This window comes from Seriola aureovittata, chromosome 3 (assembly GCF_021018895.1).
Source record: "Seriola aureovittata isolate HTS-2021-v1 ecotype China chromosome 3, ASM2101889v1, whole genome shotgun sequence".
In the NCBI taxonomy this organism is placed as follows: Eukaryota; Metazoa; Chordata; class Actinopteri; order Carangiformes; family Carangidae; genus Seriola; species Seriola aureovittata.
This window is the reverse complement of record NC_079366.1, coordinates 22,609,214-22,621,261: the sequence shown is the minus strand read 5'-3', so window position 1 is coordinate 22,621,261 and position 12,048 is coordinate 22,609,214. Positions and strand designations below refer to the sequence as shown.

Below are 12,048 nucleotides of genomic sequence, written 5' to 3'. Positions count from 1 at the left end.
TCCACAACCTTTCCTTTATACAGGTCCTATTCTTTCCCTCTTCTTTCACTTCGGACAACCAACCTCAAATTCCCCAAGAGGGGTGTACTTTTCACCCCACACCCACTTAAGCTGGTGACAATAGCCGGATTAGAAAAGAATTTACTTCAGCGAAGCCTCGCACCAACCCCAAAAAAGCCTATCCATCACTAAATAGCAAAATGGGAGAATGAAGGCGAGCGGGGAGAATGCGATAGGAGCCGGTCAGCAATCTTAACCTGTCTGATGTTTGCCATGGCAGCTTACAGGGAGCGGAGGGCCAATAGCATTGAGTCTTTAACAGCTCCCGTGCCTCAGCGGTAGCTCTGGGCTGTCTCTTTGATTTTCTGAATATCTGTGAAAAGCATATACATTCTCTTTCACCTTATTCCTGATGCGCAAGTGTTTACTGATGAGCTTGACAAATCAAGGAACACATTTAAGCTCTTTCAATCCAATCTCAACAGGTGCCGAGCGATACCGTTATGGTCTTATATCGGACGGCTGCTGTCTTAGGCGTGGATTTTATATGCAACATATCCAAATACAAAGCTGACCTTGGTTTCTATGGTTATATTTGTTGCTATGGTATTGTTCTTCAATTAATTAGCTCACTCTGTGACTCTATACAGTGAAAAAAGTTGAGTAAGACTCAAACTTGAAGGTAGAACTTTAATGATAAAAGTTTGAAATGTGCATCGTGATAATGCAAGGACAGCAGACAGGATCTTCTCAATTTGTGGATGTCTGCTGCATTTCACACCCCTCTTCCCTTCACTTATGTAGCCTTATCCCTCCTTTGTTCCTCATCACCTTTGAGCCACCAACTCTGGCCTTTGTGGCTCCATCCTAAGCTGTGATGGGGTAAAAAAAAAGGAAGCGCTAATCTTGAATATTTCAAAAAAACAATTGGAGCCATTGAATATCCTTTGGAATCCCCGAATGCTATCTCTGATTAATTTGCCAAAATATTTCACACACTTGTTTCCTTGGTTGAAAGGGCTAAATATTTGTCACATTGACTCTGAGGTTATGAGTTATGATATTTTCAATTTTGCATTCCATGTTTATGTATTAGTGTTTCATGTGGCCACTTTGGCATCTTATTATGTCTCGCAGCCCTTCTAAGGCTTTATTCCTTATAGCTTATGCCCAAAGGCTGAATGTCTAATGAGTTAATGCACTGAAGTCTTCTCTTCTCTACCAATTAACCCCAAGACCACTGCAGCATTTCCCTAAATCCACACAAGACCTTTTTATTTGTTCCCACTTCAAAAAGGCTAAGTAGCCAATGAAAGGAAAGGAGAAAAGGCTAACCAGTTAGCAAACATTGAAAAGGGCCAAAAAGGGGTTTAATCCTTATTAGGCTGAATTCAGACTAAGTGGCCCCAAAAATCCTTTCAAAGGGGACTTTCATCAGGGAGTGCAAACTCTTACTGGGTGACGTTTAGGACTGAATGCTTTGAGCCTTTAGGCTTCATAACCTCACACTCGCTGCAAGCTGGGCTTGTTTATTTTGCTTTAATTCTCTCACACTCCAGCGCAGCTTCTTAGTTGTGTTTATTTCTTTTTTTTCACCTTGTAGTTTGTTTTACTTCCCCTGAGGCAAATAGAGCTTTATGTGTTACCAGTGATTACATCTTGAATTAGTTATATGATGGTAGAACAAGTGTTACTATCAATCATTGGTAAACACAAACGGTCTTGACTTCTGATATTGAAGCATGTTCACAGCTATTTATTAGCGTTATCTGTTCTTTCTTATACATAAACTCTATGTATAAGGTTGATGCTGCTGTTGGCTGTATCTATTCAATATGAAGCTGCAGCCGGCAGCTGGTTAGCTTAGCTAAGCATAAAGACTAGAAACAGGGGGAAACCACTAGCCTGCCTCTGTGTAGTTAACATGTTTCTTTAATCTACACAAAAATCAAAGTGTACAAATAGCAGTTGGTGGTTATACTGCAGGGTTAGGCAGTTACGACTATTTCTTGGTTGGGCAAGTTACCAGCAGAGACTCCAGGAATAGATATTAGAGTGGTATCAATCTTCTGATCTAGGTCTGAGCAAGAACTTGAGTAAGTGTATTGCCCAAAATGTTGAGCTAACTTTTTAAAGAAGCTCCTTTGGGTCTGATAACTACACAGTTTGATTGGTCAGGTAGGTCACTTTTATAATATATAGTTTTGTATTTTTCACTGCTTGCCCAGCTGCAGTACTTCCATAGTTCAGCAGTCATGCACCTGGACCAGTTGCATAAAGCATACTGCTGCAGAGCCACAGAGGATTGAGGATAAGTGCTGAAGTGTGAAAGTAGAGTCATGTGGCTGCACTGTCTTAAGCTCACATGATTCCAAGTTCTTTTGATTAGGGAGCATTGTTTTCCTCTTGAATGGCTTACCTATTTTGCCCACAGGGCAGCCCCCAACACCTACCCACTACCAATGCTCTCCTCATTGAAATACACATCCCTCTCAAAGTATTGCTGGACTGAAAACATGCTGGTGCATTTGTTTTTATTGCTTTCCAGTACCTACAGTGCCCTTAGTTATTCCTATTCCCTCTCTCCATCTTTTTTTTTTTCTGGCTATCACTCAATCTCAAAAGCAAAATCTGTCTTAATTGGCTCCAGAGGGCTCGGGGAGGCTTTGTGTCAGCGGTGATGAGAGTCCTGATTGGTCCAGAGGCACAGGCAGCCAACAGACCCTTGTTAGTGTGTCGGGGCCCTTTGCTTGCTCATTAGTCCGATGAACTCATTTACTGATGGGGGGTGACAAGGCCTCGTTTACCAGTGTGGAACAGAGGGTAGCAGGAGGGAGGGTGGGGGGGTGGAAGGAGACAAACAAGAATATGGATAAGGAACAGGGAGAGTGGGTTATAAGAGATCTAAGCTATAGTATTGCTGTGGATGCACCGGATGAGAGTGTCAAAATGCTCTTAAATGTCAGCTTGTGTTTGTCTGTGCTTTGTTTCTCATTTGCTGCTGCAGTAAAAGTGCATCTGGCGTCTCGGTCCACTGAAACCATCTTTATTGTAGATGGCTTGTTTCTGCGGTCAGCCAAGTGAAGGGGAAAAAAATGACAAACAACATGGCACTGATGTAGCCATATGCAGTGGTTTGCTTTCTGTATGGCACTTTTGAATGAGAAAAAGGGAAATCCCATTTAAGTAATAAAAAGCCTTAGGAATCTGCTACCTCTGCCCATTGTTTGCACGTGTGTGTGTGTGTGTGTGTGTGTGTGTGTGTGTGTGTGTGTGTGCGCGGCTTTTGGGAAATGAAAAGCAATAAGCAACTATACACGCTGATAAGTCCACAGGTTTTTATTTTATTTTATGAATTCTATCAAGTTCTCCCAATACGGCTTGTCCCTGGTCTCTGTTTTGATGTTGATGGATCACCTCTCTTCCTCCCGCTCATTAATTTCATCACCTTATCTCCCACACCACTTCATTTGACCAAAAGGTAATAATAAATCCCTCATCCATTATCCTTTAACTGAGGCAGCCATGCGGAAATACTTAATAACAGGCAACAAATTGAACTTCAATCACCTCATTTTCCTTCAAGGATCCACAGCACATTACACTGAACCAGCAAATATGCATATAGCACTTACATCACACAGTTTATGTGCAGTTTAAAGCTATTCTTTAATAAAAAATATATTTTCTGACAAATACAGATTTACTTATTTGGTAACTGGCAGTGGCTTCTGTCCTCTTCAACTCAAGAGTCTTATCAGACCAAAAACACACACACACACACACACACACACACACACACACAACACACACACACACACACATACTCGGCCTACCCGACAGCAAAGGCAGTTGAAAGCCTCATCTATCTTGAACCTTGCTGCTGATAGTTGGTCTGTTGCTCCCCCAACTCTTCCTTAATTCAGTGCAGTTTCAATTAATGTTCATCCGTGTCATTATGCTCCTCCACTTGAGTTTACCTGTGTTTCTAAAGAGGTATTGGTTTGTAAAGGAGACTGAGCTTGCAAAGGAAAGCACAATGGAGAGGGTCCTCCGGCAAGGGACTGTCTGCAAGATTCTGTGTGTGTGTGTGTGTGTGTGTGTGTGTGTGTGTGTGTGTGTGTGTGTGTGTGTGTGTGTGTGTGTGTGTGTGTGTGTGTGTGTGTGTGTGTGTGTGTGTGTGCGTGTGTGTGGTTACACGCTGTAGCCACAGTCACCCGTCCCCTCTTCATGTGTCCCTCTTCATTCTGCTGTCTTTTGGGCATCTGACAGAGACAAACGACAGTGCTTCAGAAATGAGCAGCAGCCCGGTGCACAAACAGGTTGAAGGAGGAGGAGGGAGAGATGTAGAGGGGGCAGACAGAGGAAAAAGCATTGCAATCAAGACTAGTTCCTTTGTTTTCTGTTTGGCTGTGTCCTCTCGCGTGACGCTTCGAAATTGATCTTGGGACACACTAGACCTGAATCCATGGATATTGTTCCACTTGAAATGAAACATCAATAAAACTGTGCTTTGTACTCAACCAATCATGTTGACGTACAAGCTCCTGATCCATTTGATGTTGTTATATTTCCTCTTATCATTTCATTTTTATATATCTTATTTCTAAACTGAACAATCTTTTTTTATTCTAATATTAAAATGTAAATGTACAGGACCCCGCATTGTCTGGTTTGGTGCTTTTCCTTCTTTATGCTTCTGTAGTATTGCCATCTCTTTGAGCCTGACTGATCCCGTTCCACCATTACTATCTATCACAGAGGAAGCTGGTGCAGCCATAACTCCAGCCTGGACAATAACCTCCACACCATTGTAATTTGTCCAGACGTGGTCAGAACAGCGAGAGCATTACAGCACAGATAGTTTGTCACACTCCTTGTCACTCGCTCAGCTATTTCATCTGCAAGGGAAAGGGCGCTGCCGATAGGGACAACAATCTTGGGAACACAGAGTGCTATTTACAGCGTTCTGGGAGATTCATCGGTCCAGGGGAAAATATGATCTCTGGCTGCCTCCGCTACTGTCATATCTATCTGTGGAATCAGGCACTGCAACTTCATCAGTTCAGCCCTGGGCATCTTCTTGACATCCATCGCGAGGTCTATGACTGTACTCCTGGGGATGAAATGAGTCAACCACTCCCTTTTGGAGGTGAAAGGTTACTCGCCAAGCATTCACTCATCATACACCTGAAGACAGGAATTTCATTTTTGATCAGCTAGTAGGAGAGGATGTTTTTTCAAAAATGAAATGAAATAGAATTTTTATGAAAATCTTTTTGGTCGAGGATGAAGTGCTCGGATTTCTGCGGGGCTAATGGCATGGTACTGTTGATAGCCATCATGTCTGTCAGTAGAGAAAACTAATCAGGTGTCATAGCCTGTTTGTCATCAAGTGTCCCTAACAGTCAGATTATAGAGAATATGATACAGTTAAAATGCTGTCTTCCAGTATACCAGTCCTATCCTACATGGAACATTTAAGACCGGAAACTGGGAAATTACTAGCCTGGCTCCCTCTAAAGGTAGCAAAAGCTGCCTACTAGCACATTTAAAGCTCACATATTAACACATAGTATATTAAGCAATTAATTTTGTTACCTTTTGACAGTCAGGCTAGCCCTTTTTCTGTTCCCTGTCATATTAACTGCTCCGAGAGTGAGAGTGGTGTCAATCTTCACATCTAACTACACAAAATACACACCTAAAAGTGTATTTTTAAAAAAGGTCAAACTATTCCTTTAAAACTGGAAGTGGGCGTCAGAAAAGTCCTGTTTATTTTATTTCTTAAATTGACAGTTTTACATTGGGATTTCAATAAAATTCTATACTATTCAGATATATTAGTTTGTCTTATTAAACAGTGTTTTCCTTTATGATAGAAAAAAATGTGTCGTTCACTCCTGTGAGTGCTGCTCTATCTTTGTGATGGGGTTGGCTGCAGTCTGAATGGTGACTGGTGTAGTCATCTCAAGTCCCTGTTAAGGAAGATAGGAGTCTGGCGGATTCAGCCGCAGCCAGCTTCTCCAGGCCACTAATCCACATTTAATTGAACTCCAGAGACTTTGAAGTGAGTCTGTGATGCAGGCAGGTTTTATTCCTCAGAGAGACAGCGAGGGAGAGGCTGTCCCCAGCTAAAGGCCTCAGCTGGTCCGCTCCGCTGTCCCCTGCCTTTAATGAGCTCCTTTAGCTTAACACTAGGCCTAGGTTACTAGCTTGCATTTGAATATTTTTGATTAATAACGCAAACTCTGAACCATGCTGTGACAACCTTAAGTGTCCCTTTTACCTTTCTACCATATCCCTGTACGCCCCCTGTCAGCAGACGCCTTTGAAACTACAAGCTGAGGGGGAAACAAATGCCTAGTTAACAAAGCAGTGCTAAGTAGGTTAGCAGCAATTCTAAATGCTGGATTAGTAGGAGTATGAATCACGGGGGCAGAGCCAAGCATCTGGGTCTGTCAGGCACTGTGACAGCCATCAGAACAAGTTACTCTGACAGCCACCACAATCTCCACAGGGACAGATTAAGCTCAGTTCATCGAAGCATTTTCAAATCTGGAGCCAGCTAACATAATATTGTTTGACCCCTGTCACAGTTACCTCCATGGAAATAAGAAAACAGTCTAATCAGATGTTTAGCATAAAATATGCTTATCCTTGTCACATCAAATCATCTCTCTACATTAAAGCCGTTTGTTTTTGTTTCTTATATTTGCCCCGGTTTTCTGATATTCATCTTCGCCTGTGTGCTGTAATATGGATTATCCTTTAGTGAACTAAACATTTCCTTCACTCCTTCCAGCTGAGTAGCCTCCATTCTCTTGCTGAAGGAATCTCTTTTTCATTGAGGCTGATCAATATAAGACATTAATCGTGCTGCTCAGGCCGTCATGCCATCACTGTGTGAAAAATGAACTAACCTCCTGTCTGCTCTTCTTTTTTCTCCTTTTCTTTTCTCTAATCTCTTGTGCCCTTTTCTGGTCTTTTTCTTTATTTAATTTCTTTTCCTTATTTCTTCTTTTCATTATTCCATTTGAATCTACCACTCTCCCCCCCCCCCCACCCCATTCCCTTATGTCTCACTTTCCCTGTCCTGTCTTCCAGATTCTAGCCTACACAGAAGGTCTTCATGGAAAATGGCTGTTCACAGAGATCCGTGCCGTCTTTTCCAGGCGCTACCTGCTGCAAAATACTGCTCTGGAAATCTTCATGGCCAACAGAAGTAAGGCAGCGCCCATAATTACCTATATATAACCGATTCACCTTGTTATCGTAACCCTGATGGATATACATACATATTTTTTGGTGTTTTTATATTGAAAAATACAGCAGATGTGCATTTCAAGAGTTCACTGGCAGTATGATGAATTTATGACTATAACCGTTAATATAACAAGGTATTTTTCTGTGCCTCTCTACAGCTGCGGTCATGTTCAACTTCCCAGATCCCGCCACCGTAAAGAAGGTGGTCCACAGTCTTCCTCGTGTTGGGGTGGGCACGAACTTTGGCCTTCCACAAACCAGGTTAGACACGCGGACAAACGTATCCATTCAAAAGTTTAACAGTTGACTCTTAACACCGCAGGCTTCTGTTCAACATACCACAGAGCCACATCTGAACAGACCAGAAAATTAAAGTTTTGTGAAAACAAATGAGACCGAGCAAGTGAAATTGGACTAAACATCATATAAATTGTTGTTGCATCTCAAAACTCTGACCTGAATTTTCTCCCTCCCTTTCTTCCCGCCACATGGGTTGGTCACTGATTTTTTTCCTTCTCTTTTTTTTTTTTCCATGCCTCCCACTCTCTCCTCACCTCCCAAATATAATTGGCTTCACACAAACATAGTCCAGTTCATTTATTTATTTCCATCAGTGTGAAGCAAATAGTTGCTTGTAAGCCTGCAGGGCAGACCACCGCCCCCGCCCACAGCCCTGCCTCCCTCACATCATGTCTGCATTGAGTCCAAGCCCAAACTAACTGCTGGCATATGTCTTGTAAAAATCCAGAGAAACAATGGGTAGTGCCCAGGAAGTCTTGTGGCATGTTTGAATTATGTGATACATTATATGGTGGAGCAATATTTTCTCAGTGTTTTGGGAACAATATGATGATCATATTTAATATAAAACTTGCACAAAATTTGTGTGAAAGTGCAAATCATAAACATGATGACTGAAGATTTTTTTTAAATTTAAAGAGTTAGAATACCAGACGGAAAACAATTTCAAAGACATGGTTAAGTACAAATCTCTCTATGTAGGGATTTCACTATCATCTGTCATATTGTGAAATTTTTGTCATTATTAATTTGAGTTCAGTCGCTGTCTAGTGGGATTTGTGAAATATTTGGGGGAAGTAAAGTGTTTGTCAGGAAGATCTGGGGTCAAGAGGAAATGTTTTCTCAATATTAAGAAACACAAAAGGCTACATGTGGAAACACAACAGTGAGGGCTGTGCAATCAGTCTGAGTAAAAAAAAAAAGTGCATCCAGTAATGAATCAGTATGGATGTAGTCGAGAGTGTGTGTATATATAACACACAGAGTTGGGGTGAGAGAATGTGTGTGTGTTTTTGCTGGGCTCATTAATCAAGCTAGTTTGCAGGCCAAGAACACCTTGCCTCTTTGACCTGAGGACAGCTGTACAGGCCAGCTCAGTATACACACACACACACACACACACACACACACACACACACACACACACACACACACACACACACACATACACACACAAACACTAGCTTCTACAGCCAGTGCGACACAAATTTGTTTTGTTTCCTATCCAGAGTCCTACAACAACGATTACACCATCACATTTCACTGTTAAAACATTTTGACAATATCCAACACCTTCTGTCTTTTCTCCTCTCTACATAGAAAGTACATTCATGCACATTATTGCTTGATAACAATACATCATATAAGAAATAGTGTGTGTTGTAGTACACTTGTATTAGTAAAGTCGTATATTCACCTTTGAGAGTCCTAATGACTATAATCTCACACCATGACAGTGATTAATTCCATCATTTTCTTTTGTTTTAATTGGATTGGGGGTCATTTGTTTTTGTCCTACAGCATACATCATGCTCTGGGGCCTTGTTTGTGCGTGCGCACATACACAAATATGTGTATTCGACCCAATTTATTGCATATTTGTCTTCTTAATTAGCAACAGTGTAACTTCAGTAGATTTTTCATTTAATGACGTTTGTATTGCTAACGTCTAATGAAGCCTGAGGCTTTTTTCAAGCCAAGCACTGCTGTAGTGTTGTTATGACTGACTTTGTCTTTGTACTACTTGGTACAAATTATCTGAAACTCACCAGGGAAAGAACATTTAACTGACTAGAGTTTTTTTAATATCTGTGACTCTCTGTTTGTCTCTGTAGGCGAATCTCCCTGGCCACACCAAAGCAGCTATTCAAAGCATCCAACATGACCCAGCGCTGGCAACGTCGGGAAATCTCCAACTTTGAGTACCTCATCTTTCTTAACACCATCTCTGGTGAGGACACCACCCATCACCTGTGTAGTGTTATTTCAGACTGTGGCACAGACCTGTCAATTGAGGAAACGTACACAAACACAAAAGTTTCAGAAATTAATTTAGGTTTGTGTTGGGAGTCCTTGATCCCATGATGTGTCTAAACTTCTGTCACTTCGTCCTTTCTCATTTCATTTCCTTCCACCAGGTCGGACCTTTAATGACCTAAACCAGTACCCGGTCTTCCCATGGGTTATCACCAACTACGACTCAGAAGAACTTGACCTCACCCTGCCCAGCAACTTCAGAGATCTGTCTAAGGTAAGACACCAACTGCACATCCTCTCCTCCTCCTTTACTGTTTTCTTAATTGCAAAGAGAGAGAGAGAGTGTGTGTGTGTGTGAGTGTGACTGTGAGACTGTGTGTGTTGTTCCAAACGTCCATTTAGTTGCCATGTAATTGCCATTGATCATAGTTTAGTGAACCAGCTCCTTAATCACTGATTGCTATCTTTACAACGGTGTAGCGATGTCCTTCTCGTTCAATTACTCATGTGTTTGAGTAAAACACTAAACGTCACTGCAAAGTTTAAAAGCAAAACTTAGACTTAGATGTTTTTTTTAGGTAATTTGAACTATTTATTTGTACATTATTGGCATCACGGGTAATCTCTCTTGATAATTGTATTGTATCTATCTATCTATGTGCCAATATAATAAACTGGGGTTATAATGTGACAAATTTCCCAAAATTGCAAGTGATGTACATCATTGATGATCTGTAGGATTAGTTGTAGACTTTTGTTGGTTGAGACAGTCCTGCCCTGCTGCAGTTAAAACAGATTTAAGCCCCTCATGTTCTCCCTCTGTAACTCCCATTCTCTGGCTTAGCTATTATTTTCTGTCCATAACTGAAAGTTTCATAATTGAATTCTTTCAAGTTTGACCCTCTGCAACACCCCAGGAAGTGAAGTAATACTCCCTGGTAGCTCCAGGCATCAAGTGATTGGGCTTAAAACAATGAAACCTGCCCTGAGATGCTCCCTGGCACATAAATACACACACTCACACGGCTGAAATTGCTTAAAAGAGGCTCCCCCATATTGTAAGTAGACATGCAATTATTTACTCACATGAACTCCCTCCCTTACACACGCAAAAAAAAAAGGCTAAAAAACACACTCCAAAGCTTTCCAGCTGCACTTGTCAGACTGAAGATCAGTTGTATGTAATGATGTCCAGTGGTGGGAGGACAGAGGATTAGTTCTAGAGTGAGATGATTGAGCGACTGTCGTGCTGCTGGAACGAAAATGAGCGAATAAATCAGCCACGGAAACAAAAAGGCATGTGTTAATGGACAGAGGATACGTTGGAGGAAATCCATTTCAGATTTACACTTGAGGGCATTTGTTCAGGTCCTGGGGCCGTCCGTGCTCGTGCAGGGTGAGGGAGAGGTGGGAGGTACTCATCTAGTGAGACGAATGGGAACAAATTACAGTTAGGCTGTAATTAGACTGTGTTTTAGAAAAAGCAAAGAGCTGTGTTGATGTGGGTGAGTTGGAACTAGAAGTTACTGTATAATCCTGTGTTAATTGTTCAGTTATCTCTTAAATGTCATATGCTAAAAGCATATACTGTAGTGTATCTTGCCCACATATTCTGTTTCACTCTAAAATACTTCACGTTACAGAAGATAGAGATGCTCTTACAGCTGTTTCACTGTCATTTTAAGGTTTATTAAATGCCAAGAAACTGCACAGCACTTTATAAACTCTCACATTATGACAGTCATTTTAGAAAAGTAACCCGCAAGAAATGTGTACTTGCATGTATTTGATTGGCAGTCCAGGATGACGTTGCAGTGGTTTTCAGCAAAAGTTGAGCCTAAGACGATGCTGAAGCCCTCTGTGTTGGCAGCCTGGATGTGCTTTAATTGAAATGAATGAAAGATCTGTACAGTCTGTTTATGCTTTCAGAAGTCAGAGCTGTCAAGAGAGTTTTCAGTTTGTCAGCAGTGAGAATTTGTGTGTCATCAAACATTATGAGAAAGCACAATATAGTTTGCCTTTGCAAACCAACCCCCTGAAATTTCAAGGCTAGAGATTCTGGTATGACCACACCCTTAAATATTCATTATTCCATTCAACTGCATTAACCAAGAAAGTAGAAACGTGTTATCTGTACAATATGATCCAATGCAATACTATAGCCCTGCACGAACACAGTGGCTGTCAACACAAGCACACATGAACCATCCACTCACAGGTCCAGCCTTTCACACTGCTGTCATACAGATTCAAACACCCCAACAGTCAACACCTCGTCCCTTAGGTTCTCCTTAGTCCTGCTTTCACTTTCGATCTGCTCCTCTGTGTCTCCGTCCTCTGCTTTTATCCCTCCCAGTGTAGCTTTCTCCAACTGTATGAGGCTGCATAATTTCTCTGTTTATCTGGCTTCATGTTGCCCAGTAGGCTGAGGTGTGACAGTTGTATTTTCCCCACCAACACACGCACAGACTCACAAAAACACGCAGCCCTCCTTCAGTTTCTTCG

The 12,048-nt window shown here is 41.6% G+C and overlaps 1 protein-coding gene across 4 annotated transcripts in view; it reads left to right on the top strand.

Moving 5' to 3' along the window:
- lrba (LPS responsive beige-like anchor protein) overlaps positions 1 to 12,048 on the top strand; it is a 196,000-nt gene that overhangs the window by 123,085 nt on the left and 60,867 nt on the right. For all 4 annotated transcript variants that reach the window (XM_056371486.1, XM_056371485.1, XM_056371484.1 and 1 more), the window contains 4 exons: positions 7,108 to 7,225; positions 7,425 to 7,527; positions 9,402 to 9,517; positions 9,705 to 9,817. In XM_056371486.1, coding sequence (XP_056227461.1) covers positions 7,108 to 7,225; positions 7,425 to 7,527; positions 9,402 to 9,517; positions 9,705 to 9,817 — 450 coding nt within the window. The remainder of the gene's footprint in view (positions 1 to 7,107; positions 7,226 to 7,424; positions 7,528 to 9,401; positions 9,518 to 9,704; positions 9,818 to 12,048) is intronic.